At 42.9% G+C, this 26,056-nt stretch overlaps 1 protein-coding gene across 11 annotated transcripts in view; it reads right to left on the minus strand.

Annotated features, from left to right (window-relative positions):
* The window catches only part of si:dkeyp-72e1.9 (syntaxin-binding protein 4), a 118,989-nt gene that overhangs the window by 8,962 nt on the left and 83,971 nt on the right, over positions 1-26,056 (minus strand). For all 11 annotated transcript variants that reach the window (XR_004576483.1, XM_020050787.3, XM_034295490.1 and 8 more), the window contains exons 12-19: positions 19,179-19,273; positions 16,582-16,678; positions 13,285-13,412; positions 11,899-11,991; positions 8,890-9,000; positions 8,478-8,528; positions 6,060-6,203; positions 1,883-1,999 (exon numbers count right to left, since the gene is read on the minus strand). Coding sequence is in view for 10 of the 11 variants with exons in the window: in XM_020050787.3 (XP_019906346.1) it covers positions 1,883-1,999; positions 6,060-6,203; positions 8,478-8,528; positions 8,890-9,000; positions 11,899-11,991; positions 13,285-13,412; positions 16,582-16,678; positions 19,179-19,273 (836 nt within the window). In the remaining variant the exon portion in view is untranslated. The remainder of the gene's footprint in view (positions 1-1,882; positions 2,000-6,059; positions 6,204-8,477; positions 8,529-8,889; positions 9,001-11,898; positions 11,992-13,284; positions 13,413-16,581; positions 16,679-19,178; positions 19,274-26,056) is intronic.

Below are 26,056 nucleotides of genomic sequence, written 5' to 3' on the forward strand. Positions count from 1 at the left end.
CTCACCCCACCATCCAGGCCCGTCCTCACCCCACCATCCAGGCCCGTCCTCACCCCACCATCCAGGCCTCCCTATCCCATATTCCTCGTTTTGACCTGTTCCCTGACAATAAGCATCGCCTCCATTCCATTGCTTGTGTCCAGTCTATTTCTGGGTTCTGACCCGATCCCTGAAAATTGCAACCTATGTCCAATTATCAGTTAGAACCAAGTATGTATAATTCTGCCTGGCTTGACCTATTTTTCTCTGCAGATGTAAACAGCTGTTGGTTGGAGCACTTACTGTAGATGGGGGACCACATATGAAACCAATTACGTTGTTGAACTCCCAAAACGTTAGACTGAAAAATACTGTTGAACAAGTCACTACATTTTTCTCTGACTGACAAAGCTTTGCAAAGTCTGACAAGGATGTTTTCAGTACATGTGTACCTTGGGAACCTCATTGCTGCAATAATTGCACATGCAACTTAAATGTGCCTTTATTGAACATTAAGAAATGCCATTTGTACTTTATACTTGCCTTGCACATCTACACATCCCACGTGCAACATACATCATACTTTATACTTAAAAATATTTGTACATTTCCTGCCCTCTTCTATTTCCACTTCTGGTTAGATGCTAACTGCGTTTCATTGTACTTCACTTGTACTGTTCAATGACAATAAAGTTTAATCTAATCTTGAGAACTTGTTGTTCATCACTAATTACACCAGAGCTGAAGAGATCACAGGCTGTAGCTCCAGGAATCTTTCTAGGATCTCCAGCACACCATTCCACTGTGTAAAGGCAGGTCCAGCAGCTTCAGCTTTTCCTTAAGCACATGGCTGGCCACAGCGGTACAACAAAAAGGCTGCAATTTGCCTTAACAGACCAAGCAAGTGTGCAATCACTGGAACTTTGAGAGCTCAATGTGTGTGTGAAACAGACAATGTGAAGCCATTAACGCCACAACACATCATATTATCAGCATTGTCCAACACCATGGCTGTTCTTTTCTCTTTTACCTCCCTCACATTTAACCTCCAAAGAGAAAATATGTAGATTTATAAAATACATTTCTGGATTTTACACTTGACATTGTAATGAATTGTAATGAAACATGAATCGCCAGGAGAGTTTTCCCCGGCGCATCGATGTTGTTGATGAAAATATCAAGCCAGACCAGCAAGAGTGATAGGATGTCCTAGAATATGGGAAATTGTAGTGTTATGTACTGTGAGGAGGTACAACTGATTGTTGTTGTGGTTTTTTGCATGGATGTCATTTTGTGACAGATTTTCTGTTCACTATCTATGACCATACAAGTAGGAAATACGTAAAAATGGCAAAAACATCTAAACATTTAGACCAGTACGGATCACCCAATGACAAAAAAACATTTCATTTTGGTGGAACCAGCTAATTCACTAACACATTAACTAGGGTTTGGAACATAAATTAAATGTTTTGGGTGAGTTACTACATATTGCAGACAGTTTAGAGAATGTTAAGACTGTTTAAAGAAATGAGCCTTTAAGACTGTTTCAAGAAATGAGCCAAAGTGATAAAGAAAATACTGTAAGAATCGTTTTCAGAAAATTCCCATTATTCTGTATTTCTGTATTTTTTTTTACCCAGACCTATTGTTTATGGAGGGATTGACCAACCCACTGCTCTCACTACTAGGCCCCCTGCCATCCTAGTTCTGCTCCACTAGGTGGCGGTGCAGGTTCAGAACACCACAAAGCATGATAGAGGCCTCAGCCAACAGTCACTGGTAGGTGTGCAACAGGACCTGTTTAACTGCTTACAGTCAGAAAGGCTGTGCTTGTGGATTCTTATATTCCAGGTGCACAGGTGAATGTTGTGTAAAGGTGTGGTACTGTCTCTCATGTTACCTGTGCGAAACCCAGTAGCTTTTTGTTGGAGATCTCCAGATGTCTTCTGCTCAGTTCAGACCTCCTCAGCTGACAGTCAATCATTGACAATTTCCTGTTCAACTCAATTACATCCTCCTGGCAGAAAGAGACAAATACTGTATGAAGAGAGACAAAGTATCCCAAATGGTTACGCATTTCCGACCTTCCACTGCGGTTCTGGCTCCTTTTACTGGTTTCTCCGATAATTACGATGTCCCAGTCAGTGTAACTGCCATCAATCTCAATTGAATGGCCTCCTATCAATTACTAATACCTAATACAAACAAATGAATTCACTCATACATTCGTTAGTGTGCTTCCCAGGGTGTCTGTGGCACAGTGGTTAAGGGTCTTCACCCAAGGCTGCTCTGGGGGAAACATGTCAATGTCCGGTAAGTCACTTTGTATAAAAGTGTCTGCTACATGATTCAAATTAACTTGTAAGCAAAATGAAAACAGCACATTTACATCCTGGACATTGCCCACTGCATAGAATTGAACAAATAGAGCAAAAACATCATAGTAAAACAGAAAGTGTGCCGTGGGGAAAGTCTGCCATGAACAGGAAAAACATAGTTCCACAACACAGGGAAAAGACCCTGTGTCTGCAAATGATGGCATTACAACTCTAAAAAAGTTACATTATTATAGTAACATTATTCCCCTCGGATAATGCTGTCACCTTGAGATATCTTAATTTGTAGCTAACCATGCGGTAAAGGAAATGCCACTGATTTCCACTGTTGAGTATGTATCTTCCTGTAAAATTACAGGTACCAGGGAGGGGAAAGGAAAGGAAAGGAAAAAGGAAAGGAAAAATCTAGTTTCAGATGGAGACAAAATGCTTGAGGGTTTAGAATACATCTCAACCATAAATGACTTCTGAACAGCACAGAAGAATGTTTTACGGAAATGACCCACTGGATTGATCCCACTATTTATCAGCGTAAAAAGCTGCTGTTGCATGTAGAAGAGTTAGGGGAAGAAACGTATGATACAATAGCTTTACTTGAATGCTTATTGAATATCAAGAAGGCTGAAAGAAGACGACCACTGAATAAGATTTACAAGTTGAAGCGTATAGATTGGTGAAAGTAAACACCTGAAGACAGATTTTTCATAGGTTTTATGGACAGATTAAATGAGTGACTCTTGATGGACCAGAAGGATGGGCCTGTGGCTGGATCACTAATGGACACTGGACACCACTTCAAGTCAGGCACCAGCCAGGTGAATTAGGGGTACTGGTATGGGCTGCTATCATTAAGGATGAGGTAGTTGGAACTTTTCGGGTTAAAGATGGACTGAAACTCAACTCCCATACCTACTGCCAGTTTCTGGAAGATACTTTCTTCAAGCAGTGGTACAGGAAGAACTCCTCAGCATTCAACAAAGTTCTTTACGCAGGACAATGCTGCATCACATGCATCCAAGTACTCCACTGTTGGCTATCAAGCAACGGTCTCAAAGATGCCTGAATAATGACCTGGCCCCATTCCTGACTTAAATCCTATTGAGAACTTGTGGGCCCTTCTCAAACGTGAGATTTACAGTCAGGGAAGACAATACACCTCTTTGAACAGCATTTGGGAGGCTGTGGTTGCTGCTTCAGTGGAAGTTGATCGTGAACAGATCAAGAAACTGACAGACTGCATGGATGGAAGGCTCATGGCAGTTATTAAAAAGAAGGGTGGCTGAATATTTTTGAAAAGACACAGATTTTAATTAATTGTCATTTAGTGTTACTTAATTGTTACACTTTCTTTAAAAATTGAGAATAAACAAGTGAGTTGGGAGAAACTTTTTTTTGGTGTTTTAGTTGCCTAATAATTCTGCACACCAATTGTTGTCTAATAATTGTGCACACTTATAAGATCAAAACTAACTTTTCCTTTGTTTAACATTCAGGTTTGAGGTTCAATTATATTTTGGATCGACCTAAAGCATCGTGATTGTTCAACAATAAAATAAATCTTGAAAAATACAATTTGCCTAACAATTGTGAATACAGTGATTCATAACTAAAATTAATCACTGCGAGTTTGATGGAGGAGGAAGATGAAGAGATGACTGAGAAAGCCATAACCTTTAGAAATGTGGATAAAGTGCTATCTACCAATGACTTGAATTCTGCAATCAGTTTGTTCTTCCTCCACACCAAAGATGCGCGTCACATAACTTACATTTTACATCCACTCATGACAAGAACAAATGGCTGAGAGGAAACAGAGACACCAAAGCTGTGAATAGAAACGCCACCACTAATGGCTTATTTACATTACCACATATTTTCCTTTTTATCAAGACATATCGAAGAAGACTCCAGATGCAACATGATTTTGTTGTGTAAACTTGCAGTTATCGATATCTCGAGATGACGGCTTCTAAGTTAGCGTGCGCCACATTTTCGAAAGAACAATCTCGGAGGTTTGCAAATCTGAAGAAAATTGTGTCAGAACTGTGTCAAGTTGATTTTCCCTCAATTTACACCCACTGTCCTGCGCAGTACATCCTTGACATGCCATTGTTAGTTCAATTGTTATGGAAATTATGATAAACTGATTATGCAAGACAAAAGTCTATCTAGCGTTTTATTCTCTATCTCATAACCTACTATAAGCCATTAGTGCTCGATGCCCTGGGCCAAGGCTTGTCGATCAACTGTGGCATCAGAAGGTATGGAGAAAGATAGCAGGCGAAAGCAATTGGTTCTCAATCATTCCACAGTACGTAGAGCAGGATCATTGACATTCCAATGGCTAACTCAAAACATCTTTGCAAGAAACAGGGCATCAAGTTCTTCAACAGACAGATAACTCCAGTTTCTCAAAGTGTAGTTTTACTTATTAATGAATGCATAGTTTTAAAAAACGCTTTTGATGGCTTCACATATCCTTCAAGGGGAAGACAACTGCTTTTACAGGGTTCTCCACTCAAAACTTGAGGTCCTGATGACTAAAACCATGGCCTTGAAGGACACGCTCTCGTATGACAGCTGGCCTACCAGAAGGCATAGGCCAGGTAACAAGATAACAGGTGTACATCCACTGGTTTTATACATTTCTTAATCTTGCAACGACGCGTCATGATTCTTTGCTGACTGCGGTGACACTTCCCAGATTCAAGCTGTGCCTTGATAAGAGAAGATGTGAAAAAGAACACCATTAAGTCACTGCTCATTGCCATGTGGAATACTTCTGTGAATTTGAATCACTTGACACTGACAAAGACCCAATGACAGTAGACACTGACATAGACATTGGGTTTGTTGAGTATCTGATGTCATCTGGAACGATGCATACTTTAAACAAGGTTTTGAAGGGTTGAGAGACTTCTGTGTTATAATTGGTACATTGACAGAAATCTATAAAGACTCAGGCACAGGGAGGCTCTTGGTTTGCTGGTTTGTACTCAGACGTGACAGCAATTAGCACTTCGTCACGATTAGCGATTGTCACATTCACACTGACTACTTCTCAGCGGGGAAGTAGTTTGCACACAAAATACCTCCTCGCTCTCCTTGACTTTTACTAATGATTCCTTCCATTTTCTCTTTGTCTCAGAGCCGGCAACTAGCAATTTAACAAGATGAAACGGTAAGCTCTGCATGCTAGATGTGGGCGGTCAACCAAACATATCATAAGGTGAGTTTCTTGGAGATAAGACAAACGCCATATGGTTGCAAGGTCTACAATCGCCGTAGCGTGTGGTTATATTTTGTGCAGTCCTAATACTGAACATTTGAATCTGATATTTACCATTACCTAGTGCCTAGTTGATTTTAGACTGTGGCCAGTGGGTTGAGAAACCCATCACCTAGGAAAAGCATTAATGTCATGTGAGTGGTTATATTTCGTATAAGCCAAGGGGATGATGTGTCTTTGAAAAGGATTGGGTTAACCTTGGTAGCTTTCTGAATTCTGCTTTTACTGTAGCTAATTGGTCAGTTTAGTTTTTGTAATTCAACAAAATATATCTTTATTAAAGAATCCAAAATGATATATTGCATAATTTGTCTTTCAACAACAATAAGCGATAGTTTCAGTTTTAAGTAATGTAAAATGACTATAACGGGTAATGCGGTGCTGAGTAATTCTAATGCGTTTATAGTTTGAGTAACACACTCCCCACACTGTCAGTCAGTGATGAGCCTTACCTTAGTAGCCTCATGACCTCTCTGTTTCTTGCCAGCCAGTTGGTTCTTTAGATCTCTGATCTCAGCCTCCAGTAGCGTAATGACCTCCTCATAGTCCTGCTCAACACTGTTGGACTGTCTCTCACTCTGCACCACCTCCACTGACTGTAGAAAAAAGATGTATTTTAAGCGACAAAAGTTACACATGTACAAAGTAAATTAAATTGACGCTTTGTTCCAACTCAGAAACTTAACTGAAAATAAAGGTTAAGTAGCAGCTTATGTATTGTTTCACACATCCAAATGTTTAACGTTCGTACAGGTGTGAAATGGAAGTGGTGGCGCCTGCTCTGCCCGGCGCTGTGTCCCCTCTCCCTCTCTGTTCGTACAGGTGTGAAATGGAAGTGGTGGCGCCTGCTCCGCCCGGCGCTGTGTCCCTTCTCCCTCTCTGTTCGTACAGGTGTGAAATGGAAGTGGTGACGCCTGCTCCGCAGGGCGCTGTGTCCCCTCTCCCTCTCCGTTCATACAGGTGTGAAATGGAAGTGGTGACGCCTGCTCCGCCCGGCGCTGTGTCCCTTCTCCCTCTCCGGAGAACTCACCAGCGGCAGGAGATGACGGCAGCAAGGCACATCACACACACCTGCTCCTCATCATTACTCAGGTTGTCTAAGTTCCCTGTTTTCACTTGCACCTCACAGGCTTTGGTGTCGTTTGTGTGGTGTGTTCTGTGATCACTATTAAAAAGATCAACAGTTGACTCTCCATTTTGTTGTTTCCATTTTTTGTCTCTTCTTTTTATTCACTCGCTTCCCTCACACCTCACAGAATAACCCATCCCAATAGAGGCACTTTGTTTGGATTTTGGATCAGTTTGTTTTCGGTTTCTCTTTTCGTTTTCGCTCCACTACTCAGGTTGAGATGAGTCAGGGTGGGCACGAAGAGGGAGCTGGAGGATGGGCCCTGAGCCAGGAAGGGACAGATCGGCGGATTGGTAACAGTGTTCCATAAAATGATGGCACACATGGCAGCACGACTGGGAGGGGAGAACCCCATTGATCCAGCAGGTGTTGCTGCGCCTCCCATCACCGACCGTGTGGAGTCTAGTCGCGCCCAGGAAAGAGAACTCCGGAGGGACTTCCCAGAGAAGTCGTGGTTTCCTTCTCCAGTGTGAATTGTATTTGGGTGATCAACAGTTTACTGATTATGAGAAGGTGACCACGATAATCACTCTGCTCACTGGGTGCGCCCTCAAATGGGCAACGGCGCTTTTCCCGGTTTCATCGCTCAGTTCAGAGTGTTTGACCATCCCGCAGAGGGCCGCGATGGAGGAAAGCAGCTTATGCGCTTTAGGCAGGGAACAAGCACGGCCTCAGTGTACGTGCTGTTGTTCTGGACGGTGGCGGCATCCATTGGCTGGAATGAGCCGACTCTGCAGAGCGCTTTTCGCAGGGGACTGCGAACCGAGGTCCAGAAGGAGCTGGTGTGCTTTAGCGATTCCATGCTGCTGGACGATTACATCGCCCGGGCCATTGACGGACAGCTCCAGGACCATGACCGTTGGGTGCTCCGTGCCCATCCTTTGTCCTCTAGTGTTGAGCCGAAACCTGAGTCCATGGAACTGGTACGGGATTCCTCCCAGAATCCACCCCTGCGCGTACTACTCTAGGAAGCTGAGTGCTGCGGAGAGGAACTACGACGTAGGTGGCAGGGAGTTACTGGCGGTGAAGATGGCGTGGAGTGGAGGCACTGGAGGAGTGGAGGCACTGGAGGAGTGGAGGCACTGGAGGAGTGGAGGCACTGGAGGAGTGGAGACACTGGAGGAGTGGAGGCACTGGAGGAGTGGAGGCACTGGAGGAGTGGAGACACTGGAGGAGTGGAGGCACTGGAGGAGTGGAGGCACTGGCTCAAGGGCACCCGGGAGTCTTTTAGAGTCCTGACGGACCACCAGAACTTAGAACACGTCAGGGCTGCACGGCGCCCGATTGACTCTTTTCTCCGAGCACTTCCAGTTCACCCTGACATACCAACGAGGAACGAAGACTGTCAGGGCAGACGCACTCTCCCACCTTCACGACTAGGGGTCAGAACTACCAAAGGACACGCCCATCTTGCCCGCTTGGTGCATTGTAGGTCCTGTCTCCTGGGGTTAATGTCACCAGGGATGACACACAGAGACCATGGCAGAGGGCCGTCCTACCACCAGGGATGACACACAGAGACCATGGCAGAGGGCCGTCCTACCACCAGGGATGACACACAGAGACCATGGCAGAGGGCCGTCCTACCACCAGGGATGACACACAGAGACCATGGCAGAGGGCCGTCCTACCACCAGGGATGACACACAGAGACCATGGCAGAGGGCCGTCCTACCACCAGGGATGACACACAGAGGCCATGGCAGAGGGACGTCCTACCACCAAACAAGATGAAGCTTACCTGTAGACTAGTCCTCAGACGACTGTTGTCCTCAATGGTCACACACACTTTCTGATGGAGGGAGTAGGGGAGAGTAAGGGAGGGAGTAGGGGAGAGGAAAGGAGGGAGTAGGGGAGAGGAAGGAGGGAGTAGGGGAGAGGAAAGGAGGGAGTAGGGGAGAGGAAAGGAGGGAGTAGGGGAGAGGAAGGGAGGGAGAAGGGGAGAGGAAGGAGGGAGTAGGGGAGAGGAAAGGAGGGAGTAGGGGAGAGGAAAGGAGGGAGTAGGGGAGAGACCAAAAGAAAGAAACTGTAAGCCCAAACCAAGTAAAAAAAAAGTCCCCTGAAACTATTCTTCGTGTTTATTGATATTTACCTCTTCTCAGTGTGGAACAACAGAACAAAGTTTAACATGATATATTGATCACATCACTCACCTCGGAGGTGCCGTGTAACTCCTCCTCCGGGTGTTTTCTGCTCTGCTGCTCGGTCTCCTTCAGTAGGAGCTGCGGTGGTGCGGGGAAACCAGCAGGATGGCTGTGGCTGGACTGTGAACCAAGTCAGAAGTCAATTCAAAATGATGTGTACATAGTATATAGGTGCTGGTCATAAAATTAGAATATCATCAAAAAGTTGATTTATTTCAGTAATTCCATTCAAAAAGTGAAACTTGTATAATGTATACATTCATTACACACAGACTGATATTTCAAGTGTTTATTACTTTTAATTTTGATGATTATAACTGACAACTAATGAAAACCCCAAATTCAGTATCTCAGAAAATTAGAATATTGTGAAAAGGTTCAATATTGAAGACACCTGGTGCCACACTCTAATCAGCTAATTAACCCAAAAGACCTGCAAAGGCCTTTAAATGGTCTCTCAGTCTAGTTCTGTAGGCAACACAATCATGGGGAAGACTGCTGACTTGACAGCTGTCCAAAAGACGACCATTGACACCTTGCACAAGGAGGGCAACACACAAAAGGTCATAGCTAAAGAGGCTGACTGTTCACAGAGCTCTGTGTCCAAGCACATTAATAGAGAGGCGAAGGGAAGGAAAAGATGTGGTAGAAAAAAGTGTACAAGCAATAGGGATAACCGCACCCTGGAGAGGATTGTGAAACAAAACCCATTCAAAAATGTGGGGGACATTCACAAAGAGTGGACTGCAGCTGGAGTCAGTGCTTCAAGAACCACCACACACAGACGTATACAAGACATGGGTCTCTTGAATAAGACACAGCGTCAGGAGCGTCTCGCCTGGGCTAAAGACAAAAAGGACTGGACTGCTGCTGAGTGGTCCAAAGTTATGTTCTCTGATGAAAGTACATTTTGCATTTCCTTTAGAAATCAAGGTCCCAGAGTCTGGAGGAAGAGTGGAGAGGCACAGAATCCACGTTGCTTGAAGTCCAGTGTAAAGTTTCCATAGTCAGTGATGGTTTGGGGTGCCATGTCATCTGCTGGTGTTGGTCCACTGTGTTTTCTGAGGTCCAAGGTCAATGCAGCCGTCTACCAGGAAGTTTTCGAGTACTTCATGCTTCCTGCTGCTGATCAACTTTATGGAGATGCAGATTTAATTTTCCAACAGGACTTGGCACCTGCACACAGTGCCAAAGCTACCAGTACCTGGTTTAAGGACCATGGTATCCCTGTTCTTAATTGGCCAGCAAACTCGCCTGACCTTAACCCTATAGAACATCTATGGGGTATTGTGAAGAGGAAGATGCGATACGCCAAACCCAACAATGCAGAAGAGCTGAAGGCCACTATCAGAGCAACCTGGGCTCTCATAACACCTGAGCAGTGCCACAGACTGATCGACTCCATGCCACGCCCCATTGCTGCAGTAATTCAAGCAAAAGGAGCCCCAACTAAGTATTGAGAGCTGTACATGCTCATACTTTTCATGTTCATACTTTTCAGTTGGCCAACATTTCTAAAAATATTTTTTTTGTATTGGTCTTAAATAATATTCTAATTTTCGGATATACTGAATTTGGGATTTTCATTAGTTGTCAGTTATCATCATCACAATTAAAAGAAATAAACACTTGAAATATATCAGTCTGTGTGTAATGAATGAATATAATATACAAGTTTCACTTTTTGAATGGAATTACTGAAATAAATCAACTTTTTGATGATATTCTAATTTTATGACCAGCACCTGTATATACTACGGCTGGCCCTTATATCTACAGGCAAGAAGGCCGGGGGTGTGATATATGGCTAATGTGTTTGGACAAAGGCTTGTTCTTGGCACGGCACAATAGAGCCTGGGTTCAGCCCTAAGACATGGTCTGTTGGCCATATATCACAAACCCCTGAGGTGGCTTATCGCTTTTATAAACTCTGGTTACCAGTGTAATTACAACAGTAAACATGTTCTACTGAGTTTGACATGTTTAGTGGTGATTAGTGTACCAGTGTTTCTGCTCTGTTAATTTCTGCCACTGCTAAACCATAGCACCGCAATCATTCTTTTTCCCTGACATTAACTTTTTGTCTAATCTGTTGGGTTACAACACTGTTCAAAAGGTTTCTGCTGCTATTGTCTGCATGAGTGACTTGAGAAACACAGAGCACACTGTCCTTGTAGTCGGAGCCAGCCAGGGAATCCAGCACACAATATGTATCCACCCAAGCAGCAGCGCAAGAAACACATCACTTCAGAGTGTGAACCGAAGTCTCATCTCCTGAAGTGAGAATGGTATCCTCACAACGGTGTAGGTTGGTACTGTATATTGGGGGTCAGGGTCAATGGATCCCAGGATTTTCACTCTTTTCCAGGGGGTCACATCGACCTGACTGTAATATCATTTCTCCTCATCCAAAGACTTCCAATGACATTTGGTTTATCCTTACTTGTTTTACGTTTAGTGATCACTGTTAAATTGGGCTTTAAACACAACATAACCATGGTAAAATTTTATAATCTTTGAATGCACATTTTAGCCATTCTGTGCTAATGTCCATTTTTAGTGAGACTTGCCCAAGTGCCTGTAATTCACAAAGCCCCTACCCCCACCGTGTTCATGATGAAACAAGTAGTGTATAAAATGACAAATAGGGTACCATGTAAATCCTAATGTGTTTAATGTGACTGGTTGAGAAGGGTGTGTTATGTGACTGGTTGAGAAGGGTGTGTTTGTTATGTGAGTGGTTGAGAAGGGTGTGTGTGTTATGTGACTGGTTGAGAAGGGTGTGTTATGTGACTGGTTGAGAAGGGTGTGTTATGTGACTGGTTGAGAAGGGTGTGTTATGTGACTGGTTGAGAAGGGTGTGTTATGTGACTGGTTGAGAAGGGTGTGTTATGTGACTGGTTGAGAAGGGTGTGTTATGTGACTGGTTGAGAAGGGTGTGTTATGTGACTGGTTGAGAAGGCTGTGTTATGTGACTGGTTGAGAAGGGTGTGTGATTGGACAAGGGTACGTGTTCACCTTGAGTGGTTTAGTGTTGCCCGGCGGTGGTTTCACCTCTGTCTGAAAGTGTTCCAGCTCCTCGCTGCTGTAGCTGCACTCGGATCCATATGTCTGCAGACATAAACACATCGTCATTTCAGTGTGTATGAGAACGTTTGTGTTTACTTGAATGTGTGTGGGTGTGAATGTTTAATCGTGTGTGAATGTGTATTAAGAGGTGTAGTCTAGCATTTTATGCTGTGTTGATGTGACAACGAACGGAAAATTGAGTGGTTTTTGTAATGAACGTTAGTGGAGGTTTGTCTCTTTAGCCTTACTGTGTGGCACTAACTACAGGGTCTTTCGCACAAATATATATGAATCTATTATATACACAGGAAAGGAGTGAAAAATGTAAGGAAAAACCAACATAAAGTGTCTCAGTTAAGGGTTGGGCCACCACGAGCCACCAGAACAGCTTAATTGTTCCTTGGCATCGATTCTACAAGTCTGGAGCTCTCCTGGAAAGATGGAACACCATTCTTCCCAAAGATGCTCCCTCATGTGGTGTTTTGATGATGGTGTTGGAGAGCCCTGTCTAACACATAGATCCCAAATCTCCTATAGGTGTTTAACTGGGCGAACATTTTGTGAGAAAAGCATTCAGTGATGCCCGCGCCCTGTAGATGGGGGCATAAGGATCCTGTTACACCTGTTGTTGGTTTGGATGTTAACTAATGTAGGGAACCATGGAGTTTCCTACACAACCGTGGAAACCTAATTGGTTTGACAATTCAAGTAAACAGACACCACATCTCTACACACGTATCAAACGCACCCACACCCGCTGTTTAAATATCCTAGTGGTTAATGACAGTCTGTCACATAGTAAACCCCAGATTGAATCCAGCCTGGCCAACAACATTCATCCCTTCTAATGGTGGGCTGGCAAAACTAGGTTTGCCTGGTTCCTTTTCTTGCTTTCTACAAAGTTGGATTGAGTGCCTGGCATATTCCCCATTTGAACTTTCTTGCTGATCCCTTTCAGTTTGCATATTCACTCATATTTGCTTAAGATATGCACAACAATATCCCAAACACCCTAAACCACCCTGGACTAGCTAATACTATTTTGGTCGTGTTCGGTAAGGGAAAGAAGAGATAAGTTATTATTATTGTTTAAATTAAATCTTGTAAACTATACAAGCAGGATTCTAAACAGTGCAGCTTTAAAAGAAAAAAATAAATGTATACAGTTGTCAGTTTAACACAATATCCAACAAAAATTTGAACTCATCTTATAATCAAACCCCTTCAAAATGGACAGTTGGGGGTCAGCTGCTCAAAGGCTCAATAACATATTTTCCACCTTGCCTACTCTGGGATTCGATCTAGCAACTTGTGTTCTTGTATATGTGGACTTACTGGGGAGTGGAAGGCAGAGGTGTCCATCAAGCTAGCTGCTTCATGATAGGAGAATAAGAACTCTTTCTGCCCTAGCCCGGCCTCCTCCAGTTTCTCTTGGTAGACATTGCGAGTGGCCTCCACAAAATCTGCCAAATGACAAAAAAACACAAAAGGTTTTGAATTTAGTTGTGGACCCTTTTCTGTGTTTACAGGGGTGCCATGTTGGTGACAGAACAAAGGGAATTCTAGCCACCAGACATTATTTGTATGTAGCTTTTGAGTGCTGTTCACATTACTTTCAGATATTCATTTAATTGTTAGGCTTGCATGAATGCCCTGTTTAACATGTTTCTGCCAACATAAATTAACTGTAATAAAAAAATAAGTACAACTTCAAACAGTAAACTAGCTCTTGCTAGTGTTTGAGAACGCTTAAGAATTGTTTAAGAATAGTTTTCCAATGGCAATGAAATGCAGAACGTATTAAATTTGTATTTCTTCAGACCCTAGGGTTACTACTTGGTTCTAATGAATTGCTCGAGCTCAGTGAATTTGGTTGGGAATGTGGCCTGTTCCAGCAGTCTAAGCCAACTGCCCACCATGTACATATATAGTGGATATAAAAAGTCTACACACCCCTGTGAAAATGCAAGGTTTTTGTGATGTAAAAGAATGAGACAAAGATAAATCTTGTCAAAACGTTTTCCACTTTTAATATGACCTATAATGTGAACAATTCAGTTGAAAAACAAACTGAAATCTTTGAGGGGGAAAAATTAAAACCTTACAATAACCTGGTTGCATAAGTGTGCACATCCTCTTAATACTGGGGATGTGGCTGTGTTCAGAATTAACCAATCACATTCAAACTCATGTTAAATATAAGTCATTACACAGCTGCCATCATTTAAAGTGACTCTGATTAATCACAAATAAAGTTCAGCTGTTCTAGTAGGATTTTCCTGACATTGGTCTGTAGAGAGCCATGGTCTGCAGAGAGCTTCCAAAGCATCAGAGGGATCTCATTGTTAAAAGATATCAGTCAGGAGAAGGGTACAAAAGAATTTCCAAAGCATTAGATATACAATGAACTGGACCAAGAACTGGACATTCCTCCAAAATTGATGAAAAGACGAGAAGAAAACTGATCAGGGAGGCTTCCAAGAGGCCTACAGCAACATTAAAAGAGCTGCAGGAATGTCTGGCAAGTACTGGCTGTGTGCTACATGTGACAACAATCCTCCGTATTCTTCATATGAATGGACTATGGGGTAGGGTGGCAAGACAGAAGCCTTTTCTTACAAAGAAAAACATCCTGGCCCGGCTGAAGTTGGCAAAAACAAACATCAATGTCCCCAAAAGCATGTGGGAAAATGTGTTATGGTTTGATGAAACCAAGGTTGAACATTTTGGCCATAATTCCAAAAAAAAAAAAAACACTGCACATCACCCAAAGACCACAATACCTACAGTGAAGCATGGTGGTGGCAGCATCATGCTTTGTGGCTGTTTTTTTTTTCACCTGGAACCGAGGCCTTAGTCAGGGTGGGAATTATGAACAGTTACAAATACCAGGCAATTTTGGCAGAAAACCTACAGGCATCTGTTAGAAAGCTGAAGATGAAGAGGAAGTTCACCTTTCAGCACGACAACGACCCAAAGCACACTTCCAAATCCACAAAAGCATGGCTTCACTAGAAGAAGATAAACGTTTTGGAATGGCCCAGCCAGAGCCCAGACCTGAATCCAATTGAACATCTGTGGGGTGATCTGAAGAGGCTGTGTACAGGAGATCTGACAGATTTGGAGCACTTTTGTAAAGAAGAGTGGGCAAATATTGCCACGTCAAGATGTGCCATGCTAATAGACTCCTACCCAAAAAGACTGAGTGCTGTAATAAAATCAAAAGGTGCTTCAACAAAGTATTAGTTTAAGGGTGTGCACACTTATGCAGTCAGGTTATTGTGAGTTTTAAATTTTGTATTCTTCCCCGACAAAAAGTTTTCAGTTTGTTTTTCAATTGAATTGTTCACATTATGGATCACATAAAATTTGTGACCTATATATTTGTCTCATTCTTTTACATCACAAGAACCTGGCATTTTAACAGGGGTCTGTAGACTTTTTATATCCACTGTAAAGCTACAGCATGGATTTGAGTCCGGGCTACTGCCGTTTCAGCAAGAAAATCCAGCTTTCACCACTTTTCTAATGAATCTAATAAGTAATTAAAATGCCTGGCAAAAATATATTACATTCGGTCATTAGTAACATGGCTATTATGACTATTATGATATTTGTGATTAACTTTTTGGTCGAAACAAAAGATTTAAGTTTAAACAATATCCAATTAACACATCACAGATATAAAACCTGTACAGGTGACAGGATAGTAAAGCCCACATAAAAATTCACTTTGGCCATCTGCAAAAATAACCCTGTGAGAGTTTCACAAATGCTTATGCCAAAATACCCACCAGTATAGCTTTACAAGAGATGGTGAATGGTCCAGTCTCAGTCCCCGATTTACATTTGCTTAAAAATCAGAGACAAGGTTTAAATATCGCTGTCCATCAAAGACTGCCAACCAAATTAACTGAGCTTGAGCAATTTTAACAAAATAATACAAATCAATTCATTGAATTTCTACAGTGCAAAGATTCTGAAAGGGCTTTAAAAAAACAAACAAGAAGTATATTATGACTCTATCAACCAATAGAGGCCTAGAAAGGCCCATACCAGTTTTACTTCCTCAAACATGTTTCAAAGAAATTGATTGGTTTATGCAAACACCCAATCGAAAGGGAGAGGCGGTGCTCATGAACATTTCAAGCCAGATCAAAAAAGCAAGTGAATTTTATCTCAACCAAAAATTCTCCACTGAATGATAGCGTAATCATGCAATTTAGCACATAATTCATTATAACATAATAGGCAAACTTACTCTTTCACAGACATTAGCAGAATTGCACGCTTCTTGATATAATTTGAAGTGTTCATGAGCACCGCCTCCTCTCCATTTTGATTGGATGTTCGCCTGTATCAATCACATTTCTTTCTCCCCTCAGAACATGTTTGAGAAAGTAAAACTGGGATCTGCTTCCTCCAAAGACAGAGATGCATATCGTTTGCAGAAATGAAGGTAATTGTTTGTGGGGATAATATTTTACCCTCTGGAACTGACTCTGAAACCTGGTAGTAGTGGTAACAGTGGAACAGAGGACACAGATCAATCACAAATTCAAACTATGGTGAAAGTAGGTAGGTTGTAGCTATGGCGACCGTAGACGTGTGGTTAGTATGATGACAGTGTACCTCCGTAGGACACCGTTCCCTGTGAGTCGGTGGTCAGACTCTGTCTCATCATTCTCCTCTTCTCATCTGTCACGTCAAGACCCAGGTATGACAAGGCCTGGGGAGGGAGACAGGAGGAGAAAGGGGGAGAAGGAGAGAGACAGAAGGGGGGGGGGGGGGGGGGGGCATAAAAGACAGAAAGTGAGGATTCATTAATTGAGCTGACTTTTGGATACTGGTGGATGAATCTGGACAGCAACTTGTTAGGGATGTAAATACAATTTATTTCTGTATCATGTCCCTATCACCAGAGGGGGCAGTATATTAACATGTACACCAGCACCACTGACAGTAAATCTTTAACAGCCTTATCCTATCACTTTGTTGTCTTGCAGACATCCTCTATAAACTAGACAGATTATAGACAGCATCTTGTTGCTTATGAATATGCCTCAAGCTCTCTGTTCTCTCCTGGCTAAAGAGTCAGATCTTTAACCTGATGTTTGAGATGAAGAATTTCCTGTAAACATATGCAAACATATGCTAGAATGAACCAAAATGATCACACTAACCCATGTTAAGACATGCTAGAATGAACCAATAGGATCTCACTAACACATGCTAAGACATGCTAGAATGAACCCAAATGATCACACTAACACATGCTAGAATGAACCAAAATGATCACACTAACACATGCTAAGACATGCTAGAATGAACCAATAGGATCTCACTAACACATGCTAAGACATGCTAGAATGAACCAATAGGATCTCACTAACACATGCTAAGACATGCTAGAATGAACCAATAGGATCTCACTAACATGCTAAGCTCTACCCACCCCCTAGCCTGTTCTGCCCGGCTGTGGTGTTTCTTGAACTATTCATGAAACATCTTTGGTGAAGCTGTGGTGCATTGTGTCTGTATGAGGAATGAATGTGCTCCCTCACCAGGCTGGAAAACCGAGCCTGGGGGCCTAGTGGCTAGAGCCAGGGCGTAATCCCATTATTGAGACTGGTAGATTAGGGTCAGCCACAGACTGAGTGGGATTGAGATTAGATTAAAATCACTGCTAAACAACTGTACCGGCCGTCCTTGATGAAAAAAATACAGGCGCAGGAGATAAAGAGATGGAAAGACAGACAGGGAGAGAGAGGGAGAGAGGGAGAGAGAGAGAGGGAGAGGGAGACTGGAGAAAGAGGGAGAGAGAGAGGGAGAGGGTGTGTGGGAGGATCGAGGGATATTATGCAGGGAATATCAGGTTTAGGGTCATTCCATTTGAATTCAGTCAATTCAGGAAGTACACTAAAATCCCAATTATCTGTAATGCTTTTCAATTAAAAGTTATTTGGAACTGGAATCCGGTGTACTTTCTAAATTGACTGGAATTGAAATGGCATTAACCCCCCAACCCCAGAGACTATACAATGATTAGGGAGACAGCAAGAGAAAAACAAACAGGTAGATGGGAGGGGGAATCTGGATATGTGAACGGGATCTGGGGTGCAAACTGCTGAGGGACAAAAAAGGTGACCTTTTGTGAGTGGTAACAACAATTTGTGTGAAGTTTTTTATTTTTAGAGTGTTATGTCAGGATACCAACCGTTCACTAAATTTTACGAAACCATGCAAAGTATACCGCCATTAGAGCTCTGCTACCTCATACACCTGTTCCCTGAACACCTTTCCCTAACGCTACTCATTACAACACACTGAACCTAACGTCACACGGTCACCCTGTGACAGAATCGGCTCACATCCAAAGGTCCTCCTGGGATTGGGCAGGAATCAAATCATAATGAACTGCATGTCATTGTTGCCGGGCTGAGCACACGTCATATGCTAGCTGATGAGGACTCATGAATCTGGCATCAAGCTCTGAAATATTCCTGCATACAGTGATGGACGCGTTTCGTGCTCAGACCCCCCCCCCTTCTGACCAAGTGTATGGCTTGTTGTGATCGTGTTTTGCAGGCCTAGATGATGGAAAATGCTGTGAGAGATAACATTTTTAAAATGTATTATAGTGTATGAAAGGTACATCATTTGAGTTCCAACTGGCACCCTATTCCCTGCTCCATTTGGAACACAGAGGTTCAAACTGCTTTACTAGGTGGGTGTTGTAAAGTGGGAACCCCAGCAGACTGGATTAGTGTATCAGGATTAACCCCTGGCTGTCATTTACCTCAGGGCCTCCGTGGTGTCTTTATAACACAAAGTGGTTTATCTGACATAGTGGAGGGGGGGGGTTTCGAGACCTGCTGGGATGTAAAGCACTGAGAGGGAGGGGGACAGAGAGATTAGAGGGAACGGGAGAGGAAGAGTGAGCCAGACAGACACATTTGCCAGGTTTAGAATGACCCGGTGTGTCTGTCTCTGTTCGTTTAACTGATTATTGAGGGGAGTTGAGGTGTGTGCGTATAGGTCTGACAGACAGAGAAACCGACAGAGAGACTCACCAGGCCAGACTTCATCCATAGACTCACCACACCAGGTCTAGATCGTTATTAAGGCCTGTTAAGGCGTATGGACTCACTAGATCTAGTTTGTGATGAAAATGTACTGAGGCGTATACAGTACATTAGACAGAGAGATAAACAGACAAGCATACTCACCAGATCTAGTTTGTCAGACTTGAGGCGTATGTGGGGATCCAGGGAGATCTTAGGTTTGGCTGTAGACAACGCTGCTCTCTGGCCGGGGACCGAGCCTGCAGTGAGGGAGAACAGACAAACAGACCACCATAGACTTACTGCATTTCTGTTAATTACATATTTACTGTTAACAAACATGCTCTCAAAGTGTGTGAGGGACAATGAGAAGAGTAGAGGTAGTAGAGCATGTTACAGAGAGAGATACAGAGAAAAATAGATAGAAATAGAGAACAAGAAAGGCAGAAAGAGAGCACATTGGAATGCTACCTTGCCCCAAAAACTCTTGACATTGTACAGAATCAGTGAGAATAGTCTTGCTATAGTGCACGGTCACCATAGTAAGACTGGTAAGGTGGAAACCAAGCTGCACTTTCTAATCTCCTGCAACATATGACCACATTAGAGGAGTATTTCCCTCAGATCACACAGACCAACCAAGAATATGCACCTAATTGGTGCTTTTGAAAAAACGTATTCTGAATTTGCTTTGAATGTTCCTTCATCTTTATAATGTCGTTTCTGATACGAATTTTATTAGCCAACTATGGAACCTCCAAGAGACGGATGTATTTAACCTGAATACATGTGAAACACCTTGATTGCAGAAAGATGGACTCAACCAATTATCTCTAAAGACAATTGGTTGCAACACAGTTTATTCAAGTGTGTCATAGCAAAGGGGGTGAATACTTATGCAATCAGTTATTTTCTGTTTTATATTTGTAATTAATTTAAAACAATTTGCTGATTTCATTTTTCACTTTGACAGTATTATTAGTATTTATATTACAAAAAACCAAGATTAAAACAATTTTGATGTAATTTTGTAACAGCTTGGAAAAACAAAAGGGAGTGAACGCTTTAGAGCCAATGTAATTACTCAAGTTTGATTTGGATATAGTATTCCCTGACTTTTCCCTGACTTTCACTGACTAAAAAGCTGAATTTCCATGACTTATAATGACAGGAAAAAACTAGCAGCCTTTATACAGAGCACTGAGCAGACAAAACCAGCCCACTGTATTTTAAACCCATCAATTTGTGAGCTTTATTTACTAGTTTACAGACGTTTTCAGTAAAAACTAAGTTTTCACTGCTTAAACATACACCCATCAGCCATCACATTATGACCACTGACAGGTGAAGTGAATAACACTGATAATCTATGTAAATATATACACCCATCAGCTATCACATTATGACCACTGACAGGTGAAGTGAATAACACTGATAATCTATATAAATATATACACCTATCAGCTATAACATTATGACCACTGACAGGTGAAGTGAATAACACTGATAATCTATATAAATATATACACCTATCAGCTATAACATTATGACCACTGACAGGTGAAGTGAATAACACTGATAATCTATGTAAATACATACACCGATCAGCCATAACATTATGACCACTGACAGGTGAAGTGAATAACACTGATAATCTATATTAATATATACACCCATCAGCCATCACATTATGACCACTGACAGGTAAAGTAAATAACACTGATAATCTATATAAATATATACACCCATCAGCCATCACATTATGACCACTGACAGGTAAAGTAAATAACACTGATAATCTATATAAATATATACACCCATCAGCCATCACATTATGACCACAGACAGGCGAAGTGAATAACACTGATAATCTATATAAATATATACACCCATCAGCTATCACATTATGACCACTGACAGGTAAAGTAAATAACACTGATAATCTATATAAATATGTACACCCATCAGCCATCACATTATGACCACAGACAGGTGAAGTGAATAACACTGATAATCTCGTTCATGTGGATGCATGTGGATGTTACAACCTCCCTACGCATTGTTGATCATGTACACCCTTTCATGGCAAGGGTATTCCCTGATGGCACTGGACTCTTTCAGCAGGACAATGCGCCCTGCTACAAAGCAAAGATGGTTCAGGAATCGTTTGAGGAACACAACAACGAGTTCAAGGTGTTGACTTGGCCTCCAAATTCCCCAGATCTCAGTCCAATCGAGCATTTGTGGGATGTGCTGGACAAACATGTCCGATCCATGGAGGCCCCACCTGGCAACTTACAGGACTTAAAGGATCTGCTGCTAACGTCTTGGTGCCAGATACCACAGCACACCTTCAGAGGTCTAGTGGAGTCCATGCCTCGACGAACCTACAGAATATTAGGCAGGTGGTCATAATGTTATGGCTGATTGGTGTATATGTATTATGCAGGTGGTCATAATGTTATGGCTGATTGGTGTATATGTATTATGCAGGTGGTCATAATGTTATGGCTGATTGGTGTATATGTATTAGGCGGGTGGTCATAATGTTATGGCTGATTGGTGTATTTATATATTAGGCTGGTGGTCATAATGTTATGGCTGATCGGTGTATATATGTATTAGGCAGGTGGTCATAATGTTATGGCTGATCGGTGTATTTATATATTAGGCAGGTGGTCATAACGTTATGGCTGATTGGTGTATTTATATATTAGGCAGGTGGTCATAATGTTATGGCTGATCAGTGTATTTATATATTAGGCAGGTGGTCATAATGTTATGGCTGATCGGTGTATTTATATATTAGGCAGGTGGTCATAATGTTATGGCTGATTGGTGTATATGTATTAGGCAGGGGGTCATAATGTTATGGCTGATTGGTGTATATGTATTAGGCGCGTGGTCATAATGTTATGGCTGATCGGTGTATTTATATATTAGGCAGGTGGTCATAATGTTATGGCTGATCGGTGTATTTATATATTAGGCAGGTGGTCATAACGTTATGGCTGATTGGTGTATTTATATATTAGGCAGGTGGTCATAATGTTATGGCTGATCGGTGTATTTATATATTAGGCAGGTGGTCATATTGTTAAGGCTGATTGGTGTATATATATTAGGCAGGTGGTCATAATGTTATGGCTGATCGGTGTATTTATATATTAGGCAGGTGGTCATAATGTTATGGCTGATCGGTGTATTTATATATTAGGCAGGTGGTCATAATGTTATGGCTGATCGGTGTATTTATATATTAGGCAGGTGGTCATAATGTTATGGCTGATTGGTGTATTTATATATTAGGCAGGTGGTCATAATGCTATGGCTGATCGGTGTATTTATATATTAGGCAGGTGGTCATATTGTTAAGGCTGATTGGTGTATATATATTAGGCAGGTGGTCATAATGTTATGGCTGATCGGTGTATTTATATATTAGGCAGGTGGTCATAACGTTATGGCTGATTGGTGTATTTATATATTAGGCAGGTGGTCATAATGTTATGGCTGATCGGTGTATTTATATATTAGGCAGGTGGTCATATTGTTAAGGCTGATTGGTGTATATATATTAGGCAGGTGGTCATAATGTTATGGCTGATCGGTGTATTTATATATTAGGCAGGTGGTCATAATGTTATGGCTGATCGGTGTATTTATATATTAGGCAGGTGGTCATAATGTTATGGCTGATTGGTGTATATGTATTAGGCAGGTGGTCATAATGTTATGGCTGATTGGTGTATATGTATTAGGCGCGTGGTCATAATGTTATGGCTGATCGGTGTATTTATATATTAGGCAGGTGGTCATAATGTTATGGCTGATCGGTGTATTTATATATTAGGCAGGTGGTCATAACGTTATGGCTGATCGGTGTATTTATATATTAGGCAGGTGGTCATATTGTTAAGGCTGATTGGTGTATATATATTAGGCAGGTGGTCATAATGTTATGGCTGATCGGTGTATTTATATATTAGGCAGGTGGTCATAATGTTATGGCTGATCGGTGTATTTATATATTAGGCAGGTGGTCATAATGTTATGGCTGATCGGTGTATTTATATATTAGGCAGGTGGTCATATTGTTACGGCTGATTGGTGTATATATATTAGGCAGGTGGTCATAATGTTATGGCTGATTGGTGTATATGTATTAGGCAGGTGGTCATAATGTTATGGCTGATCGGTGTATTTATATATTAGGCTGGTGGTCATAATGTTATGGCTGATCGGTGTATATATGTATTAGGCAGGTGGTCATAATGTTATGGCTGATCGGTGTAATAAAATGTTTTTATATGTTATTAACTATTATGTGTCAGAGCACAACTGTATATACACTCACCTAAAGGTTTATTAGGAAAACCTGTTAAATTTCTCATTAATGCAATTATCTAATCAACCAATCACATGACAGTTGCTTCAATGCATTTAGGGGTGTGGTCCTGGTCAAGACAATCTCTTGAACTCCCAACTGAATGTAAGAATGGGAAAGAAAGGTGATTTAAGCTATTTTGAGCGTGGCATGGTTGTTGGTGCCAGATGGGCCGGTGTAAGTATTTCACAATCTGCTCAGTTACTGGGGTTTTCACGCACAACCATTTATAGGGTTTACAAAGAATGGTGTGAAAAGGGAAAAACATCCAGTATGTGGCAGTCCTGTGGGCGAAAATGCCTTGTTGATGCTAGAGGCCAGAGGAGAATGGGCCGACTGATTCAAACTGATAGAAGAGCAACTCGTTACAACCGAGGTATGCAGCAAAGCATTTGTGAAGCCACAACACGCACAACGTTGAGGCGGATGGGCTATAACAGCAGAAAACCCCACCGGGTACCACTCATCTCCACTAAAAATAGGAAAAGAGGCTACAATTTGCTCATCAAAATTGGTCAGTTGAAGACTGGAAGAATGTTGCCTGGTCTGATGAGCCTCGATTTCTGTTGAGACATTCAGATGGTAGAGTCAGAATTTGGTGTAAACAGAATGACAACATGGATCCATCATGCCTTGTTACCACGGTGCAGGCTGGTGGTGGTGGTGTAATGGTGTGGGGGTTGTTTGCTTGGCACACTTTAGGCCCCTTAGTGCCAATTGGGCATCGTTTAAATGCCACAGCCTACCTGAGCATTGTTTCAGATCATGTCCATCCCTTTATGACCACCATGTACCCATCCTCTGATGGCTACTTCCAGCAGGATAATGCACCATGTCACAAAGCTCGATTCATTTCAAATTGGTTTCTTGAACATGACAATGTGTTCACTGTACTGAAATGGCCCCCACAGTCACCAGATCTCAACCCAATAGAGCATCTTTGGGATGTGGTGGAACGGGAGCTTCGAGCCCTGCATGTGCATCCCACAAATCTCCATCAACTGCAAGATGCTATCCTATCAATATGGGCCAACATTTCTAAAGAATGCTTTCAGCACCTTGTTGAATCAATGGCCTGTAGAATTAAGGCAGTTCTGAAGGCAAAAGGGGGTCAAACACAATATTAGTATGGTGTCCCTAATAAATCTTTAGGTGAGATATATATATATATAACTTTGCTTGGGCAAACAAAAAATTCAACAAAACACATTTGCTCTTCTCCTCCCTTGAATACTGAGGTCCCATCACAAACATCTCTAAACAAAAACACTCCCCCAACCTCACACACACAGATTCCAACAATGACATCAACGGCATCAATCTAGCACATACAGAGAAGACATGTTGGACAGTCTCAGCCATCATTCAAAAAGGACAACCTTCCCCAATCCCAGGGTCAACTCGAGTCAACCAGCTGTTGGCAGCCAGGGCCCCCATGTAAAACCCCCCACTGGAGGTCACCAGACCGTTTGGGAGCTGGGAGTTTATAGAGCACCTCCACCTCTACCCAGCCATTCTATCAGAGCCCAGAACCCCCTGCCATGGATGACTCCTAACACCCTCCACCTATACCCAGCCATTCTATCAGAGCCCAGAACCCCCTGCCATGGATGACTCCTAACACCCTCCACCTATACCCAGCCATTACATCAGAGCCCAGAACCCCCTGCCATGGATGACTCCTAACACCCTCCACCTCTACCCAGCCATTCCATCAGAGCCCAGAACCCCCTGCCATGGATGACTCCTAACACCCTCCACCTATACCCAGCCATTACATCAGAGCCCAGAACCCCCTGCCATGGATGACTCCTAACACCCTCCACCTCTACCCAGCCATTCCATCAGAGCCCAGAACCCCCTGCCATGGATGACTCCTAACACCCTCCACCTATACCCAGCCATTCCATCAGAGCCCAGAACCCCCTGCCATGGATGACTCCTAACACCCTCCACCTATACCCAGCCATGCCATCAGAGCCCAGAACCCCCTGCCATGGGTGACTCCTAACACCCTCCACCTCTACCCAGCCATTCCATCAGAGCCCAGAACCCCCTGCCATGGATGACTCCTAACACCCTCCACCTATACCCAGCCATTCCATCAGAGCCCAGAACCCCCTGCCATGGGTGACTCCTAACACCCTCCACCTATACCCAGCCATTCCATCAGAGCCCAGAACCCCCTGCCATGGATGACTCCTAACACCCTCCACCTATACCCAGCCATGCCATCAGAGCCCAGAACCCCCTGCCATGGGTGACTCCTAACACCCTCCACCTATACCCAGCCATTCCATCAGAGCCCAGAACCCCCTGCCATGGGTGACTCCTAACACCCTCCACCTATACCCAGCCATGCCATCAGAGCCCAGAACCCCCTGCCATGGGTGACTCCTAACACCCTCCACCTATACCCAGCCATGCCATCAGAGCCCAGAACCCCCTGCCATGGGTGACTCCTAACACCCTCCACCTATACCCAGCCATGCCATCAGAGCCCAGAACCCCCTGCCATGGGTAACTCCTAACACCCTCCACCTCTACCCAGCCATTCCATCAGAGCCCAGAACCCCCTGCCATGGGTGACTCCTAACACCCTCCACCTATACCCAGCCATGCCATCAGAGCCCAGAACCCCCTGCCATTGGTGGCC

Source organism: Esox lucius, chromosome 11, assembly GCF_011004845.1.
Source record: "Esox lucius isolate fEsoLuc1 chromosome 11, fEsoLuc1.pri, whole genome shotgun sequence".
Lineage (NCBI taxonomy): Eukaryota > Metazoa > Chordata > Actinopteri > Esociformes > Esocidae > Esox > Esox lucius.